The following is a 19318-nucleotide window of genomic DNA, read 5'->3' as shown; positions in this document are numbered from 1 at the left end:
AAGTCTCCGGACAAGGACGTGGGAGAACGTAACTTGAAGTATTCAACTTCGCTCAGAGATGGAGAACATGCGAGCCAAATCGCGCAACTGGCGATTTTACCGTCAAATCCGGGACTTGACAGCCCACGCGATGCGACACTGCCTGGCAATATTGTACCTTTGGCCTCGAAAGAGAAGCAGAAGAAAAGGTTTTTACCCTTCAAGTTGAAAAAGCGAAAATCTAAGGAGTCAGCAGGAGGCGAGGTGTTTTTCAACGACACCGATGAACTGGACAGCTTTAACAGTCAAATGTGAGTAGGCTGTAATGAAATGACAGACACGTGTACGGCTCGTGAAGGGTAGGCCAGCTATATTACCCGCTATTACCCAGGCCTACTAAAATTAAGAGATGGGTGGAGGGTTTATTTTTTGTCATATGCCTACAGGTAGTCTACCATGGACAATCACATAGTCTAGGCCTATACTTCCTTTCACAGTGAACCGAGCCTACATCACTTTAGCAGGAACGCAGGGATAGCAATGTATTTCGAATTCACACAGTAAAACAGACTTGCGTTGTAACTTTTTTGTTAAAACTTAAAAAGATTTTGGTTGTATACTGTATATTGCATCCCACTCACTTTAATGGGAGCACTACAAAACCCATGTAGCCTGACACTGAGACTGAATTGCCAATCAGATTCAGGGCTGAATCCAGGCTAAAACCCATGGCAAATGACAAGGAAAGAGTTGAATTGTGTGAATGTAGGCCAGGCCTACAGCATGTGTATTCCAATATCAAGTCAGTAGTGCTCTGGCGGTTTCATCACAATGGCTAGTGGCATTTGCTTCTGGTAACCAGTTTATCTGCATTTCAGTGTCATCGTCACACTTAATAATAATAATAATAATTCAGTCGAGATCACTTTTGTCAAATTGACCCATTTATTACCATGCAGCGATAATACATAGTATATGAATTTTGGCAGTGTGCTCTGCTCGGGGCCCCCTGCTTTCCACACATGTGGAAAGCGCGTTATCTAGATGTTCCCCCCCTCTGGGCCGCTTGGCCCAGAGTGCAGAAGAGGGAACGGCATCTAGCCCCCTGCCTCTATGACGATCATAGTGGGCCGCGATCGGGAAGGCGCTCGGAGGTAACTAGCCCACTAAGACCGTCAAAGAGAGCCACAGGGGGACTGCTGTACATTATAGTCCCTGGCCTCCACGGGCCGACGCTTTGTGGAGTCCGAAGGAGACACAGCCTCGAGTCTCTGCCTCCATGGAGACCGGAGGGACCGCTGGATGGCCCTTCGGAGATGTTTCGGCCCACGGTCACCACGGAGTGCCACAGAGACTAGCTAGTTAATTCCCTGGCTTCCACCAGCCGACGCATAGTGGAAACCAGAAGAATGCAGCAATACCCCCGGAACAGAGCGAAGATGACAACAGAGACGACATTCGATGCACACGGAGGAGCAGGGGAGGAGGTGGGGCAAGCATGCGAACACAATCAGCAGTATGGCAAGAGCGAACGATGACATGTTTTGACAGCTTAAATACGTGCGCTATAGCAAGCTGAACCAATGCTAGGACAGCTGACAGTCAGCTGGAAGGTACGTCATTCGGGGTGTGACTGATTAACCTCTGCCGATTAGCCCGGCCTTACGTTCATGCCTCGCCTGAAGTACGTCGGAGACTCCATTAATAATAATAATAATAATAATAAATAATAATAATAATAGATCGGTTTTACATAGCGCTTTTCTAGGTACTCAAAGACGCTTGATGTCTGTAGCAGCGTCTTCAGACCTTAGTCTGAAGTCTCCTCCTCTTCCTCAGTTTCAGTGTCATCACTGGAATCAAAGACCTATTAGCAAACGGGCCTACCGGGCCCAGGGGCCAAAGAGCTCAGGGGGCCCTTCGCATTTCTTGACTTCAATGACAGAGCCCAAAAATCCCTCTTAAAAACTGAAGCAATAGCCTAAATATTCACTTTGAAGAAGTCACAGGAAATAAACCATTGTGATACTTTTTAAGTGAGTGTTTATCTATATTACTTCAGAGGGGCTGAGTACTCCATATGGGCCCTTCAACTCTTTTGGGGAGAAATCCAAAAAGCAAGTCCTTTCCACTGAGTTGAGGTCCCTCGAGTCAAAACCCAGCTGGGTAAAGCTGCTTTTATTGTGTTTTCTCAGATTATCTTCAAATTGGATGTCGTCTCATTGGGCAAATTAAAAAACGCGATAAATGAAATGGGTGATGGGGGGCCCCTTTACGTGTCTGTGCCCAGGGGCCCATCTTTTCATAATCCGGCTACGACTGGAATGGTCCCCTTTTCCAGATTTTCACCTTGAATCTGGGAGGGAACCGTCATGCAGGTCTCCCTCTCATCCCCTCTTTCTACTCACCACAGGGGAGTGGGTTGAGATTGTGGCCTGAGGTGAGGGACCAGGCAGAGGGGATGCACTTACTGCGTTGGCACTGCTGCCTCTTATAAGACATTTAGTATGTATTATAGGCCTACGTATTTCAACCTGTGACTAATATTCAAACATAGTTGGAGCGGCGGATGGTGGATTCTTATATTTTCTTCAATGTTATCCCCACCTCTTCCTCCTCTTTATTCTCTTCCTTTTGCAATCACATGCCGTTGGCCTCCAGGTCCATGATTAAACAGAGGAACATGATCATGGTCTTCATCCTCGGCTTTGGAGCTTGAGCTGATCTCCTCATGCACATCATCATCTTCATCATCATTCTCACCACTTGTACTTGTAGGGAACAGCCATGGGGGACATTTTTTGCGATATCAAATACATCTATAAAACCCCTAAAGATGCTTGTTCTGAGCTCAATTCAGTTGGTTCATTATTTTTTACAAATCCCATACAGACAACTACGACCAGTTTTTCTATTATTCCTGCTTCGCCTGGTGGACAGAGCGTATGGCAATGCCGGTGACGACAAGGCATTCCTCTCAATTTAAATAAAGTTTGAGGTGATTTTTGATTGACTATGGCTGCAATGTTTTGTTTTCCCCCACAGGGTTATGGCTTTCTACTGTATTTCCGTAATGGTGCCAATTGAGCTGCATCCTTTGAGAGCCTGGGGCACCCCTTTCTTTAAAGACAGTTGGCATAGTTGGATGTATTGTATTTCAGCGGAAAATTCTAAGAGAGTAGTGCAGTTGCCCGTGGTGCAAGTATAAAAAATAATTCTAAAATTATAATTGCAGGACCCGAGGGGGGTCTTTATTCGGCCATACAGACACACACACACATTGCACAGCGACACGGCACGCATATTGTAGCCTATGCGGTGTCATTATTGAAAGGTTACATTCATTTGAAGGCATCCATTTGTTGCTCCAGTATCGTGAAATAAAAGCTTGATTGTCACTGCTAGCTTGCCAGGGCAGTCACTGTTAGCCCTTCTATCTAGCAAGCTAACATTAACGAACGCTAGCCTACTGGCAGAAGTCTTTGACAGTAGTCAGGGGCTTCAGTTCTATCTGTCTCCGTTTGTTATCCAGTGGAAGGAAAACATAGCGTAAAAACTACAATATTCGGTTATAATGTGAGGTATATAATGAGGTTTGAAATGGTGAAGTAGAACCAACATTCCACCATGAAACATGAATTTAACAGCAAGTTCATATCTACTGGAATAGACAGCCAGGATATACATGGACATAGAGATTCCACTTTTTAATCTATTTGGAATTATACCTACAGTAGCTACAGGACTATTGGTTATTTGCAATAGAACACATCAATACAGTAACAAACTGTCAGACACATTGTGTCGTTAGTGTATCTTGGGCAATCCCTTTACAGCGCTTCACCGAAGCAGTAGGCTATGCCCTAAATTACTGTAGCCTACATAATGAGTGTGCAGTGATATATTAAACTCACTCAGAGCAACCGTTTTCCCTGTGGCAGTCTTTACAGATCAAGCAGAGATATTCAGGTTCCTCCTTGGCTAGTTTAGTCTTGCTCTGTTTTATTTTCTCAAACTTGAAAAGAGAGTAAAGGAGAGAGAGAGAGCAGTTTTTAAGTAGATTAACGAGGTGATAAAACATGTAAAGGTACAAGGAATTAGGATGCATTTTCTCCAGTTTGGTTTTGTTATATAAGTGGATTTTTTAAAATTGCATCAATGCACTGAGGCCAAACCATGTCTTACAGAAACAATCGCTGCTCTTAATGAAGAGTAAATTGTCTGAATTAATCCATGTAGGCTGTTTGTTTTTATCTTTTCACATTTTCACCACGATAGGCCTACAACTAAACCAGATGGCGGCATTCGATTTAACCTCTTTTTCTCTTCATGCAGATCCATAGAGAGTAGAACTCTCATAAACGTGGTGCCACTTATCTACCAGGCTAATTGGCTTTATGCATTTTATAGAATCAGACCACCATGTTACATACGATCTGAATACTGGATTAGAAACCCGTTACACCGGTAGGCACCATTTCCTTGTCTTATCAGTCAGATCAGTTTCAACATGGTGACGTCTGGTAGCTGGCCTAGGCACGCTTGAATGTGTCTGATCAAGAGTCAGAGTGCAATAAATGATCCATGAACAAGGGCACACAAAAACAGACGTGCTCATACCCACATCCAAATGTACAGTAAAACACACATACACTAGGTCTGTCAAATAAATAGGCCTACTCTTCAAAATGTAGATTAGGTTTAATAGTAGGCTACCGGAAAGCAGCACGTGTCACACAGCCTTCCGAGTCCCGCCCATGTTCTAATCATGCCAAAACACCTACGTTAGTATCCAATCTTTTCAACATGGCCATAAATCAGCAAAACCACTGTATCTACCTACCTGTGTAGGCTTATCTATCTCTAGGTGGCAAGGAAATACCTTACATCCTTAAAATCCGAGCACTTCTTGGCAGCCGGTGTTCTGAAAAGTTGGCCTACCTTTAGCCCCGATATGACCCCAGAGATACGCTGTTGCTCCTCTAATCTGGGGTCACGTATATAAGGACACAGAAAAGGGTGACCGGACTATTCCAAACGGCGAAATTCAAATCTGACACTCACCATGCATTCCTGTAGATGTCTTTTGTCATGTTGGGGCCTTGTCGGGTCGTTTATAGGTGAAATAACCACAGTTATAGCCTATTTCTCACTCACTGTTCCTTCATTTCGGGGTTTTCTGCTGACATCCCACGACTTCGAGTTCCATAATGCTTTTATACAACGGTTGGCACATATATCCGTCAATATTTAAAAAAGAAAGACTACGAACTTAAAAATGTATTTTTAATGGAACTATTTGTTAATCATTTGCGGATACTTCTGCTGAAAAAGGAAACGTTGCCAGGCAACGACAATGCTACAGCACATCTTTGTAGACATTTATCTGGACACTGCCACGGCTACTAATAAGAGGTGGATTGATATTAAAAGATGTGCGAACATTCCATTTTAGCGTGGGGATATGCAAACTGACCAATAGAAACAATGGACCGGATCTATACCGTTGTATAATTCTGGTTTATTGTCACCACTTTTGCAACTTGCAGTTGCACAGCAAAAGTAGGCTACATTTCGTTCATGGCTAGCTAGGTTGGTCAGGAGTAGCCTATTAGTTTTGGTTGCTGGGCTCATTGTTTGTCGTTTTGAAACTCCATAGCAATGTGATCATTTTAAGAACTACCTTTACCATACCTTGGCAGTGTTATAGATATTAAGACACTGAAATAGTAGGTGTTTATCCCATAAATGTTTCCCGATGATGTAACCATTGTATAAAAGCAATAACTCACTCGAGGGTTGTGATATATGACCACGGGTTTTGCTGGTCAACAGCACCTATGACCGCAGCACAACCCGTGGTACAGTATATAGGCCATATACTGTACCACACCCTCATGAGTTATTGCTTCGTTGAATATATTGCTTCGTTGAATATATTCGATTCAGAAAATATTTAAGAGAGAAAGTTGAATATAATTTCTGAGCTCAGTTGACAGCCCTAACATACACACACATATACCTGTACACTGTGTGTACTTGCGGTAGTTTACTGTACATTCTGCACATTGGTTGCTAAGACGGTTAATCTAGTCTTGGAATTAGAGGTGTGATACCCCTACTAACACACGCAGGTTGCGCGAACGTTCGACATACGGCCGCTATAGGTGACGATTCGTGTGCGCCGCGTGCGGAAATTACGCGGCCATTTACGGAAACGCGAGATCTGCCGTTTCGTAGACGCTACGTAAGAACGACACGTCATTCCGAAGTTGCGGCCGCGTGCAAAGAACGCACGTGATCACGTGGGCAGGAACCTCCGTCATAAACTCACCTGGCTGACACTAGATTTACAGGTATTTATATGACTTGGTCTGCACGTCTTTTTCGCACGGTGCAAATATGGTCACTTACTGACCACTGGCTACATTTAGCATTTGCAGTACCACTGGCTATATTTAGCATTTACCAGTTCAAAAACGAATTAATGCTATATGGGGATATAGCAGCAAGCATTATGATACAAACCAATATAAGACTGAACACCATTAACAGTTTAGAACATTTTATTACACAAAGTACATTACAAATTAAAAGTATACATATTTACAAGGATGAGGTTTACGGTCTGTCACATTACGCATAGCCAGAAAAGCAAAAAAAAGCATGTACAAGCTCTGGCTAGCAACCCATTATCTGACAATTGCAAAAGTTCTAAAAACAAAAATGAAACAGTGCGCATTCTGTGGCAGGCAGACCGGGAACAGACCGTTGTATCCCACAAAAAAAGGTTAAAATTTACAAAATCTATTTACAAAAAAGGCATCCATCCTGGCAGGCTGGAAAGGCAGGTTTAGGGAGACGAGCTGGGGGTCACCCACATCTGAATCGAGGGTCTGGGCAGAAGAGGTCATCCTCATCTGAATACTCCACTGTGGTCAGGGCTGGAGCTGCGGTCAGGGGCTGGGCTGGGGAGGTCAGCTGGGCTGGATCAGATGCCTAAGGACATAATGAAATGGCTGTAAAAGCAAGTCGCATACGTTCATTGGAAGCGTGCCATGTCACTGGATACGAGAAAATTAACTGCCTGACATCACATACCTTTTTGCATCGAGCAGGGGCATGTTTCAGCATCTCCTGCAGCTGGGCAGACACCTCCGTCACAGTGGTGCTTGGCTTACAGGCCATAACTGCACCTTTTAACCAAAAAGGGAATGGTTTCAATGCACATGGCATGAAGCAAAGACAATGTATTATTTTGCGAAAATATGAACAATCCCTTACGTAATATGACATTGTAGAGGGTCATATTCTTCAGAGGCTTCTTCCCCCTCTTCCCATGGACGCTGTAGACACACCACACTCTGTGTATGGCAATGGCTGACAGCACCCGCCGGACCACATCTGGCAGATCTTTGCCGCCAATGGAACTCAGATATCGTGTCTGCAAAACATAAAGACAATCATTTACTTTTACATTTCCTTAACACTTCCCTGCAAAAATAAGGAACAAAGTTCTGCCCTGAAGTTACTCACCATCTTCCTTTGATGATCCTTGTCCTTCAGCTGCTCCTCCAAGACCAGCAGCTCCTCCTCCGTTTTAGCAGGGTGCAGGTCATCCAGTACTGCTCCCCCATAGCTGTCTGCAGACTCGCCGGACAGTCTCTGCTCCAGCCTCATCATTGTCTGTGCCATCTCCCTCAGACTCTGCATGACGCTGGAGAACTGCTGACACATCATCCTCTGGAAGTCTGGATATTAAACACAGATGTGGCTATAAGTAATTGTACGGTCCCATAATGGATATTCAGCTCAAAGTATATCCCTACATGCAGCATGAAGTAGTTCACAAAATTCAGCATACCAGCATCTGCAGAGCTTGATGGCAACACAGCTGGAGCTGTTGGTCTCACAGGCGATGGCATCAGAGAACTACCTGAAAACCAGAGGATAAAGGGATGAGCAGGAAACTATGGTGCTGGCGGCGTAGTGATTCTGGCATAAGGGGAAGAATCAACTCGACATGAGACATGTCAGACCCTGACCTGGTCTGGGTGCTAATCGCTGATGCATGCTGCTCGTGCCTGGACGTCTGAAGGGCTGACTCTGGCACCTGGCATAGCTGGTCTGGTCTGAGTTCTGCCGACCGGCTGCCTGGGCACTGGAACATATAGTAGAGGTAAATTAGCTCAGATTAGTCAACTCAAGTAGTACTCTTTTGGGACTGTTGAATGCACTTTATTATATTACCTTCGTCACTGGAGTCATAGCGTGTGTTGCGCTGTCTCTCCCTTGTGTCTTGGGAGTTAATCCATTGATGACTGCTGCTCAAACACCTTCGCCAAGGCACTGGCTACTTCATAATGCTCTGTGTGTTCCTCAGCAGAGACAGAGGTTGTCATGGCTCCTCTTGATGTGCTTGTGGAGGTAGATCTGGGAGGTATAGGAGAATGGGCACTCAGAGCAGGAGAACACCCAAGTCTTGCACAACTCTAACATCACAGCTAGGAGAGCGAATGAGAGAGACCATTAAAAAGGATTATCTCACCTGTAGTACAAGTTCAAATATAGAGTGATTATACGTCATTGTAAATGAGAGCTTACTCTCAATTGATTCACGAGGTTAAATAAAGATTGAATGAATATGTAGCTAGTGGGGGGTTACAACCACACAACTGTGGAGAGAGAATGAGACACTTGGTTCCCTCCTCTACTGGTGTTCATGGCCATGGCCAAACACCTGGAATACTCCAACCCTGATTTAAAGGCATAAAAGTGGGGAACACATTCTTGAGACGGTTCCTAAAACTGGAGGGAAAAAAAACGGGAAAATGATCTTCCCTCTCCTCATCACTCACTTCTGCATGGGGCTGAGCTCTACCCTGTCATCAGTGGCAATACATGGGATAGCGGCTCAGCACACAGGAGAACTGCACAGAGAGGAAGGAGGAGAGAGAAAACCAACAACAAAAAAGGCAAGAAGGGTTAATAACTGAGCGAATCTTGCAAGTTTGCACTACAGGGAAGCAATTGCTCAATTTCCCTGATATTGTGGCGTCACTGGCGTCAGTGATGCGTCTTATGAATCTCACATGTCTACCGCTAACATTTAACTCAATATCAATATTCCCATTTGTTTATCCCGTCTATGGAAACGTATGTGCATTTGTACTTACGTGTGCCTGCCTTTATTGATGATCAGGTGTTTCTCCACCTCAGGGCTGGCCAGACAGAACCATCAGAGACCATTGGGCTGAGCTGAGGAGAGAGCGACATGTTAGAGTGTATGTGTGCATATGGATATGGTGCTCTTCTGTTAATACTCATGAGGGCATTCAACTGAACAAGACTCACAGAGCCTGTGGTGCTGTCCCAGGACTGCCCCTGGCCACGCCTGGCCCCGTCTTAGCGCCTCTTCCTGCCCCGCTCACCTGCTTCTTGCTCAGTTCAAACAAGAACTGGGAGGTTGGCAACTGAGAGCATGGGAGGGGAGAGAGGGAGGGAGAGAGAGAGAGAAAGTGGGTGGGTGACCCTCTCGTTGGCTGACATGCACACTCCACAGGACCACGTGCCAAAAGCCAAGATGGCTGCTATAACAATCCTGCTAGCTAGCCTAGCTCCGTTGTTGGGGCTTCTTGTATTCTGTTAACGTTAAAATCGGAAAAATGAATGCCTAAAAACAAACACATACTAACGGTGTCGTGGGTTAATGCGAAATCAATGAGTAAGCTAATTATCACATTTTATTCCAAGCGATGAAACAGTACGAACGTGCAGGAGCTCGCGCGAGCCTGTAATTAGGAAACAATGGCCCACAACAACACTTCATAAAAGTTATAGTGTACACAACTGAAATATTCTCACGTTGCCAAGCCAACATTATAATTTAAGCTACAATTACACAAAAGCGAACGTTTTAACAATAATTGCGAGAGTAATTTTACGTAGGCTACTTAGCTAGCCATGTACAGAAAAAGGCTAATCACGTTAGCTGGCTAGCTAGTTAGCTAACATTGGAAAGCATCTGCATATAGATAATCATTACAATAGGGTAGCTTGCACATAACGTTGGTGTTTTATCTGGGACGATACCAAAATACATAGTATGTATACATACTAATGTATACATTGAAATTGAGATACTTACAAGATCTGTGTTGTCGCGGGCGTGTTGGTCTTTCTCAATCGCTTCTGTTCAGAACGGAACCCGTTCTCGTTCTTCTTCTCCTTCGCTGGGTTTAGTGGCGGATGTGCATACAGCCACCTACTGGCACAGAGTGTGTAACTTCACCTAACAAAGTAGCCCAATGCCTTGCATTCTACGTTCACTGCTCAGCGTTCATTGCTCACATTTAGGTTGCAAAATTAGGACTTTATTTATAGGCATATTTTTTATCATTATTTTTATTAGGCCTAGACTGCAAATCTTTAGTGTTAATATTAACTGTAAATGAGAAATTACACACAAAACAGACATGCAGGATTTCTCCTCATTATTACAATTCTGTAACTGTATGACTTCAAAATTTATTTTAAAACCTAAGTAATTTACAAATGTTCTGACCCACTGTGACACATTTCCAATAAAGTCAGATTGGGACTGTGATCTAACCACATTGTCACGTTATTTAATTACATCGTAGTTACGGATTTAAGCAGCAGTGGCGGCTACGTTCCCTTACAGTGTACTTGAGGACGGCTATTTTGGTTATTTTGCGACTGAAAAGGCAAGTGTCAGCTAGGTGTCAGCTAGGTCCGCTGCTGGTGACGTCGCAAAGTTACCACAATTACACCAATGTGTCCCGTCAGTTTTACGTACTGTGTTAGTAGGGACAATACTTTGCGGCATTCTGCAGTGGCGTCACAGGTCTTGTGACTGTCATTCAAAACATCAGATTGTATTGTTGAGCTGCTCTGATACAGTATCTATTCAGGTCAAATGAACAGACCAGTCCAAATATGTCTGTGTAAATATGGCTCTAATTGACCTATGCCCGTGTGTGTCTCTCAGGGAACTTAGCGTGATAGTTGTGTCTTCCACTGCAAATCCCCCCTGAGCCCTGAAACAATGGCCTAACATTCACTCAATCCATGTCCTGAGAAGACAAGGAGACGGCCAGTCTTCGCAATTACCCCAAATCAAATAGTATTGTTTTATAATGCATCATTCCCCTGTGCTCCTCATCTTTCTTTTCCCTAAAATCCTGTTTCAGTCAGAATCCAGTCAACCTAAAGCAAAGAAGAAGGATAACATAGGCTGTTTCTTGTTTGGCACAGACTCCGGATGGGTGGATGGTAGCCCCTCTCCAGACTCAAATACGTTGAATCGCTGCGCTCCACATACTACACAATAGAGTCTGTGCCACTTCGCCGCCCAAGCTGGTATTCTGAGGAATTCCTGCGTAACCAATGAATTGTCAGGATTTGAGCACCAGATTTTTGCATGAAGTGTCCCAGACCCATAGAGAGATCTGCAGCATGCAGTAACGTATTTAGCGTAGCTTACGCAGTGTACAGTATCAGCGAAAGAACTCAGGTCTGGCATTGAGATTAGGTGGAAGTTGTTGAGATACTAGTGCTGTGCAATAAAATCGATACAGCAATCAATAGAGTACATCACAATATTTTTTTCCACGATACTGTATCGATTTTCCGTTGTACAGTATGGGTACAGTAAAAAAATATATATATATATATTTTAAAAAAAATTTAAAAGGAAAATATACAGAACAAGACAGGGAATAGAAAATCAAGGATAGAATTCAGTCATAGATACATTATTCATATTTATAAATGAATTTAAAATGTCCTTACACTCCCTCCACCCTCAGGATCACCTCCAGGGAGCAGGGGACGGAGTTGTATTTTCAGCTATCTTTTAACATTTTCAGTAAATTATCTAGGAGTACCGCAATGTATCGCAATATTTATTGTATGTATCGTATCACAATGTATTTTAATACGTATCGTGACGTCCTTGCCAATACCCAGCCCTGTGAGATACTGTACAAGCTTGTGTCTCTAACATGGCTTGGGTTATGGATGTGGTAGGAAAGGTGTCATATAAGAGTGGTCACATACCGGACCTCTGCCAAAAGGCTATCATGCAGAGGGGGAACACCTTTTTACTTGTTTGTATATGGCTCCATCTCAATATCATGTCCCACTGTGATAATCCATACCTTGGCACAAAAGCCCAAAATTGCATTTCCCATTCCGTATGTTATATATATATATATATATATATATATGGATTGTTTTGAATTTATGCTCTGTAAAGGCCATGTGCCAACTCAGAGCATATTAAAAAAGAATCTACTTTCATAACTGAACTTTTCATTACCTGTGGAGTCAGTTTGCATATGTAGGAATAGCCAAACATTTACACCTCGAGGGCTATATGCGTATCATAGCATGCCTATCATAGCTGTAATCTCTACATTGCATTCAGCAAAGGTAATGGCTCTTGGAGACAGATTGGGTATTGACTCTTCTCACTAAGGTGTGTTTGCGGTGTCTCGATAGTATTGAGTATTACTGTAGCAAACTTTCATATTTCCAGGCTTTTCCATTTTCAAGACTGTCTTACTGTAACTTGTGCCAGTGTTGTTCTTGAGAACTTGCATACAGTGAGTGAATGGGAACAAGTACAGTGTGTTCCAGTAGTTTGCAAAAGATATGGTGTGCTGTGTGTGTGCACGCGCGCATGTGTATTGTGTGTTTGTGTGTATTTTGATGTGTACTGTATGTGCCTCTGTGGGTGTATTTGTGTTTATAATAGCATGTTTGCTTGCACTGTTCCATGGACGTTTTGCCCCAGAGTATTTTTACATACCTGTGTGTGTGTCTGTGTGTCTGTGTCTGCCTGCAGATGCATTTGTGTGCCCAAAGTAGTAGGCGCAACACAACTCTACATAACATGAGGATGTCTTAGTATGAGAGCATTCACTCAACACAGGCTAAATGTTCCCACTCGTGCTCCTGTCCATCCTCGTCAGGGACGGACAGTGCTAGCGATCTGTTCTTTTGCATGTTTTTCATATTGGGTTGTTTTTGGGAGGAAAACCTTGTGAACATGGGGAGAATATGCAAACACAGCACAGTGTTTTGGGGGTTCAGTGTTTTGCTTAAGGACACTTTGCTACTGTTTTATTGTGATATTATTGGTGTTGGTGAACTTTACAGGATTTATGTGGTGTGAGAATGTTGTGGAACAATATGCTGCCTATGCACAATCAACTTCCTAAAGGATTCCTTGCTCAGCCGCTGACTGAGTTTACTTGGGGAACAGCATAATAAACATTAGCAATGTGACAGCCAGCGTGTTCAGATGATAACTGTCCAGCCCTCTGCAGGCGTCGTGCTGTGAGGCCTCTCCTCTTTGATCGCAGTAGGTAGAGCAGGGGCATCTGTGTTCAACATGGACTGAAATGTTGAGGAAAACCAAAAGGCTGACTGAGGATACTGTGCACACACCTGTTGGAGACGCATACACAGGTACACACACGCAGACAGGTATATACTGTACAAACACACACACACACACACCAAATATATATGTTGTGATATATTGTTGTGATATATATATATATTTATATATAGGAACTTATTTTGTAGAGTGGAAGATAATATAACACATGATACAACACAGAACAGACACAGAATACATATCTACTACACAATTAACATTCAATTTACAGATTAAAATATAACACTAAGGATAAATAGATAATAGTGCATACAGTGCATAGGGCTTGTGTGTGTGTGTGTGTGTGTGTGTGTATTTGTGTGTACATGCGTGTGTGCGTAAGTGTATGCATGTGACAGTGTTGGCCAGTAATGGCGGAGGAATATTAGCCAATCTATTTCCCTTGAATAGAGAATGGGGGTTCGTGGTTAAGAGTTCAGTAGACGGACGAAGGTGGCCTTCCTGGTTCTGAGGGGCAGGGACATGTACCTGCGTCCGGAGGACAAGAGTTTGTAGTACTGTAGGTATGGAGGAGGTGTGTGTCGTCTTCAGCTATTTGTGAGGCCTTTCACTGTCTGTCTCTTATGGATGCTGCCGAGTGGCTCCTGTTCCTGCTCGATGATCTTACTGCTGATCTTTACAGTCCCATTGAGGGGGTTCAGGTTAATAGCGCTCATCACTCCAAACCATGCCGTGATGTTGAAGGCCAGTATGGATTCCACAAAGGCGTTGTAGAAAGCTTGCAGGACAGACGGCTGGACGTGGAGCTTCCTCATCTTTCTGAGTCGTTTTTGGCACTTGGAGAGTATCAGCTCGCCATTGGTCTTAAAGGTGAGCTCGTGATCGATGGTAGTACCAAGGTAAAATACTCCTCAAGATGCTCTATTGTCTGGCCATTTACCTCCAGAGCTGGAGCAGCTGTCTGGTCACGCCTGAAATCCACTAGCAGTTCTTTGGTTTTGCTGGTACTCAGGTCCAGGTAGTTGTTCTCACACCACCCTGCAAATTGGATTTCCTTACTGATCCATTTGTTGGAGTTAGTGGTGTCAATAAAGACTGTGTCATCAAAGTACTTGATGTATAGCATCTCATGATCTGAGCTCCTGCAGTCGTCTGTGTACAGGGTGAACAGGACTGGTGAGATGACAAAACCTTGTGGTGCCCCAGTGGACAAGGTTCTGTTGGAGCTGTAGTGGCCATTGAATTTCACTCTCATGTCCGTCTGTGAGGAAGAAAGGATGAGAAGTATGGGGGGGGGTTGACATTCATCTTCAGGAGTTTATGTCCCGTTAAGTGAGGTTGCATGGTGTTGAATGCACTTGAGAAGTCCACAAAGACCATCTTGACAAGTGATTTGGGCTTCTGCAGATGTGTGTAGATGTGGTGCAGTAAAGTCAGCACTGCATCTTCCACACTCTCGGCTGCTTGTAGGCAAATTGGAGTGGGTCTGTGAGCCCACTAACCTCCCTCTGCAGCTGAGGTTTAAAAGCTATTCATCACCAGAGATGTTAATGCTACAGGGTGATAGTCATTATTGCAGGTTGGTTTACTTTCCTTGGGGACTGGACAGATGATGGAAGATTTCCATAGGGCTGGTATGGAGTGTTCAGACAAAGAAATTACAGAAGACCTCTGCCAGTTGCTTATTACACACCTTCAATAGACATCCACTGATATTGTCGGGACTTGGAGCTTTGTTAGGATTTATTCTCCCGAACGCCCTTTGAATATCCCTCGGGTGAAACTGAAGGGTGTTGCTGTTAGTAAGTGTCTTTGTCAGGAGATTTGTGGTCAGCTCCTCCCTCTCCTGTGTGAACTTGTGCTTATGAAGCCTGCAGTAGAAGCTGTTCACTGTTCAGGCTCTCTGCAAACTCCTCTTGAATCATCCACTTTTCACCTTGCTATTACACAGAAGTGAGGACCTCAATTAACTTGTTTCCTGTTCAAGATAGTCATTCCAGAGGAATGCGCTTAACCAGCAAAGACTTGACTAACAGTGAGCAGATAGTCTCATTTATCATTCTGTCCATAGCAACCAAGAGTCTGTATTTGTCCTTTATCTGTATCAGGGAACATACTCTAAATAAACAAGTACATACAAGGATAAAGATCGGTCTACCCTGACTTTTAAAACATAGAGCCAGGTAGGAAAGTGGCTGTCAGAACATGAGAGAACTATAACTATATTCACAGCCTTTCTTGACACAAGATTAGACAGAGAGAAGAAAGGCATGCTGTCTGTATCTCTTCCATATCAGGTACAGTATAGATTGTCACCATATTGAATGTGTGCGTAGCTTTGATTCAGATCAGATTTAGATATAGAGTATCACTCTATACAATATAGCCCCGCAGGTGAAGAGGGGCGGAGGTGTGGGAATTTGGGAGGGTGGGACAGGGAGGGGTTGAGGGAGTCGAGTTGTGGGTAGGATGTAGGGTGAAAACAAACCAGTTTGGGTGAGCTCATCATGTGCAAAGCTTTCTGCTACAGGCAATGCATGGGATTGCGTAATGGGGTAAGCAGTAACTGTCAAGATGACAGACTTGCTTTGATAGTTAAGGAAACCATCTAAAGCCCTTAGAAACACTATCAAATCTCCTAAACCCCCTTTTCTGAAATTGTAACATTAGGCATCCAACGTGTATCCTGTTTCGATCTAGGGTGTTTCGTTTATTAAATCGAATGGGACAGACCAATATTAGCAAACAAACTGCCGAGCAGAGTGCAATGGAAAGTCTTTGTGGGTAACCTACAGCACTCTGCTCCTCATGGATCCAAATGTACTAGAAGTTGAGACATAATCACAAAAGTGAAGTACAGTACCAGGATCATCCAGAAATGTCAGTGTTGATCCCACCCCACCCCACTCTTTAGGTTCTGCTCCTTAGCTCCTCCTCCTCCCTCCAATTGCCCTGTTAGGGTTTTGATGGAGGACCCAAGAGCAGACACGATTGGGGTGAAAGCCCGTAGGCACGTTTATTGCGATCCGGGGAGAGGCAGGCAGTAACGTGGTCCGTAGACAGGCGTGGGTCAGGCGGGGACGTGGTAGTCATACAGGCGATGGTCAGGCAGGAGCGTGGTAGTCGTACAGGCGATGGTCAGGCAGGAGCGGGGTTGTCGTACAGGCGTGGGTCAGGCAGGAGCGGGGTTGTCGTACAGGCGTGGGTCAGGCAGGAGCAGGGTAATCGTACAGGCGTGGGTCAGGCAGGAACTGGGAAGACAGGGAGAACAGGGTAAGGCAAGGTTCAAAAAACAGACGAGGCAGGGAGCTAGAGACGTGTACCCACTAGGTTGGTTGGTCAACAATCTGGCACAGAGGGCTGTGTGGACCGGCTTCTTATCCTGCTGGCGATTGGCTGATCAGGACCAGGTGTGTTGATTGGCTGATCAGGACCAGGTGCGTTGAGGTGTGGAGGAGAGGCAATCAAGGTGACGCACGGCAGGTGTGGATGGCTTGTGACTGCAGACGTGCCCGCAGTTCCCGCTGCAGGCTCTGGGAGGGGCTGGGGGAAACGGAGTCCGGCACTGGAGAGACAGGGACAGGCTGGGGACCAGCGTCAGAACCGGGGCTCGGGCCGGGGTCAGGGGGCTGAGGAGGTGGACGAGGCTGACGCGGCGGTGCCGTGACATGCCCTGTGATGACATCTATCTCTAAAACCTCGCCGTACAGTAAGTTGTCGGCTTTAGTGTTCGTCACCCGCAGATAATCACCATCTAACCGTAACTCTGAACCAGAGGCTTAGCTGATCAGACAAGGCCTCAGGCATTTTACTGACAGTGATGGGTGCTGATTTCTGGATTGTAAACACAGACAAACAAACAAACCGACAAAGATGTACGGAATGACTGAGTTTTTGTGCGCCTGGACAGGTAATGGTTGTCAGCATTGAGCTGGGCCGTGCCGGTCTGTCAAGCGCGCACGACTATGGCTGGAATGATCATTAAAACCCACGTCTCTTAAAAGCAGAAGTTTGTCACCTCCACCCCACCTACCTGCATTGTTTCAATTCCGGAGCAGCATATGGTAGATAGGGAGTGGGAGAGACCGTTGTCAACTCACTTCCTCCTCACAGCATCCTAGAATGGAAAGTGTATTAAGCCATGTTTAACAAGTACAGGTACATTGGAGTTGTTGTCATTGCTTGTCCTTACAGTGTGTTATCAGTGCTAATCAATTCCTCATTCCAGTCCTAGTTACGTAGCTAGACATTTAAAGGTTCCCAAAAGGCAGTTTACTATCTACATGTATCCTACAGATACAGTCTATCAGTATCATCCTCATCTACAGTACTTATCCCATCTGAACATGGATGATTGTGTCTGTGTTCTGGCAGTGCAATGAAATTACATTCATCAAGTATACAGTTGTGCAAGGATACAGTTGTGCAGAGTCAGTTGTTGTTGTCAATTGTATAGGCAATACGACCTGTCAGTCCACTGACTTGGTCCAGGTACTCAGCCCCGGCAAGTGAACGTGCCAGGTGCAGTATCAAATCAATAGGTCTTATCACTGTCAGTATTGTACAGTAGACTACCAACTCTGTGGCCTTGAGTGTCTGCTCTGAGAATGGAAGGTTGGGGGTGTGAGTTAACCACCCTGATCTCGCGAGCTCACATTCTGTTTCTCTACATGGATCAGTCTGGCCAGGCTCAACTCAACTCAAACTTTATTTATAGAGCACATTTTAAAAGGACTTTGGTCGATCAAAGTGCTGTACAGGTAGGTGAAATAAATTACAACAATAATCTACCAAACACAACCATACACACAAACGCATCAATACCCACAAAGACAAGAGTCATGCTCAGCTAGAATTGAGGGCCAGAGAGAAAAAGTGGGTCTTCAATAAAGATGTAAAAACCTCAAGGGTCTGGGCGTATCTAATGTGGAGGGGCAAGCTGTTCCAGAGCCTAGGGGAATACGCCGCAAAGGCTCGGCCACCTCTGGTCTTTAGCCTAGTCCTGGGCATGTCCAGTAGCAACTGGTCAGCTGACCTTAAGGCTCTGGCTGGGGTGTGGCGGTGCAAGAGTTCAACCAGGTACAGAGGAGCCAGTCCATTTAGAGCTTTAAAAACAAATAGCAGAAGCTTAAAATCAATTTGAAAGCGGACAGGGAGCCAGTGGAGTGAAGCCAATACTATGGTGATATGGTCGCGTTTTTTTTTTTTGCCAGTGAGAAGGCGAGCGGCTGCGAGGCTCAATAGAAATCCATTTGTGCTCTGATAAAAATGTGGTCGGAAGCTCACCGAGGTGTTAGTTGGTGTTCTGACATATAATTCGCCATAAAGTAAGATTTTAGTTCATCTGGAAAGGCTTTTTTTAAATATTTAGCATAGAACTATTTAGTCGCAGCACATACGTGTGTAAACCTCCGCAAACTAGGTAGCCTAGCAACATAAACAATAACAATAGCTACCGTAAGTAGTTCCGCTTCCTGAATCCCCTTTGCGGATTGATCTACACATCTACAACGGTCGCGTCAATACAAGTCAATGGATTTCATAAAATGACCAATAAAACCCTACAGTATTCATACTTTGCAGCAAATTTGATGTCAGAACACCAACGGACACCAATTACCCCCTCGGTGAGCTTCTTTTCTTTGAAATGGAGAGTTTAACATGTTCTAAACGATTTTTCAAGGTGCCCACCCACATCCATGGTATGACCTAAACGGTGGTAGAGCAATTATCAGACTTACTCAAAAGTGCTAGTTTTGTCAACATTTTGATCTGAACCATTGTATATGATCATAAGTAATCTTAAAACAGGGCTAAACATGATTTTTCCCTTTACTACTCCTTTAAAAGGTTTTTGGAACAATGATTTCACATGGGAATGTTTGACTTGACATTACAGGAGTGGCCCCT

General features: G+C 44.4%; 1 protein-coding gene and 1 long non-coding RNA gene across 2 annotated transcripts; both read right to left on the bottom strand.

Moving 5' to 3' along the window:
• Positions 1-6529: 6529 nt before the first annotated feature.
• LOC311309003 (uncharacterized protein) lies at positions 6530-8074 on the bottom strand. Its single transcript, XM_084438127.1, has 6 exons — positions 8025-8074; positions 7844-7915; positions 7516-7730; positions 7264-7423; positions 7081-7175; positions 6530-6978 (listed from the first exon to the last, which is right to left on the bottom strand). The coding sequence occupies exons 1-6, from the start codon at positions 8050-8052 to the stop codon at positions 6853-6855; spliced, it is 696 nt and encodes a 231-aa protein (XP_084294253.1). The 5' UTR covers positions 8053-8074; the 3' UTR covers positions 6530-6852.
• Positions 8075-8091: 17 nt separating this feature from the next.
• On the bottom strand, positions 8092-10496 carry LOC311309002. Its single transcript, XR_014630443.1, has 6 exons — positions 10127-10496; positions 9334-9452; positions 9156-9237; positions 8838-8909; positions 8230-8412; positions 8092-8140 (listed from the first exon to the last, which is right to left on the bottom strand). It is a non-coding gene; the product is annotated as an uncharacterized lncRNA (long non-coding RNA).
• Between the last annotated feature and the right edge of the window lie 8822 nt (positions 10497-19318).

This window comes from Borostomias antarcticus, assembly GCF_949987555.1.
Source record: "Borostomias antarcticus genome assembly, chromosome: 5".
Lineage (NCBI taxonomy): Eukaryota > Metazoa > Chordata > Actinopteri > Stomiiformes > Stomiidae > Borostomias > Borostomias antarcticus.
Note: the sequence above shows the minus strand (reverse complement) of the source record. Positions and strands in the feature narration are given on the sequence as shown.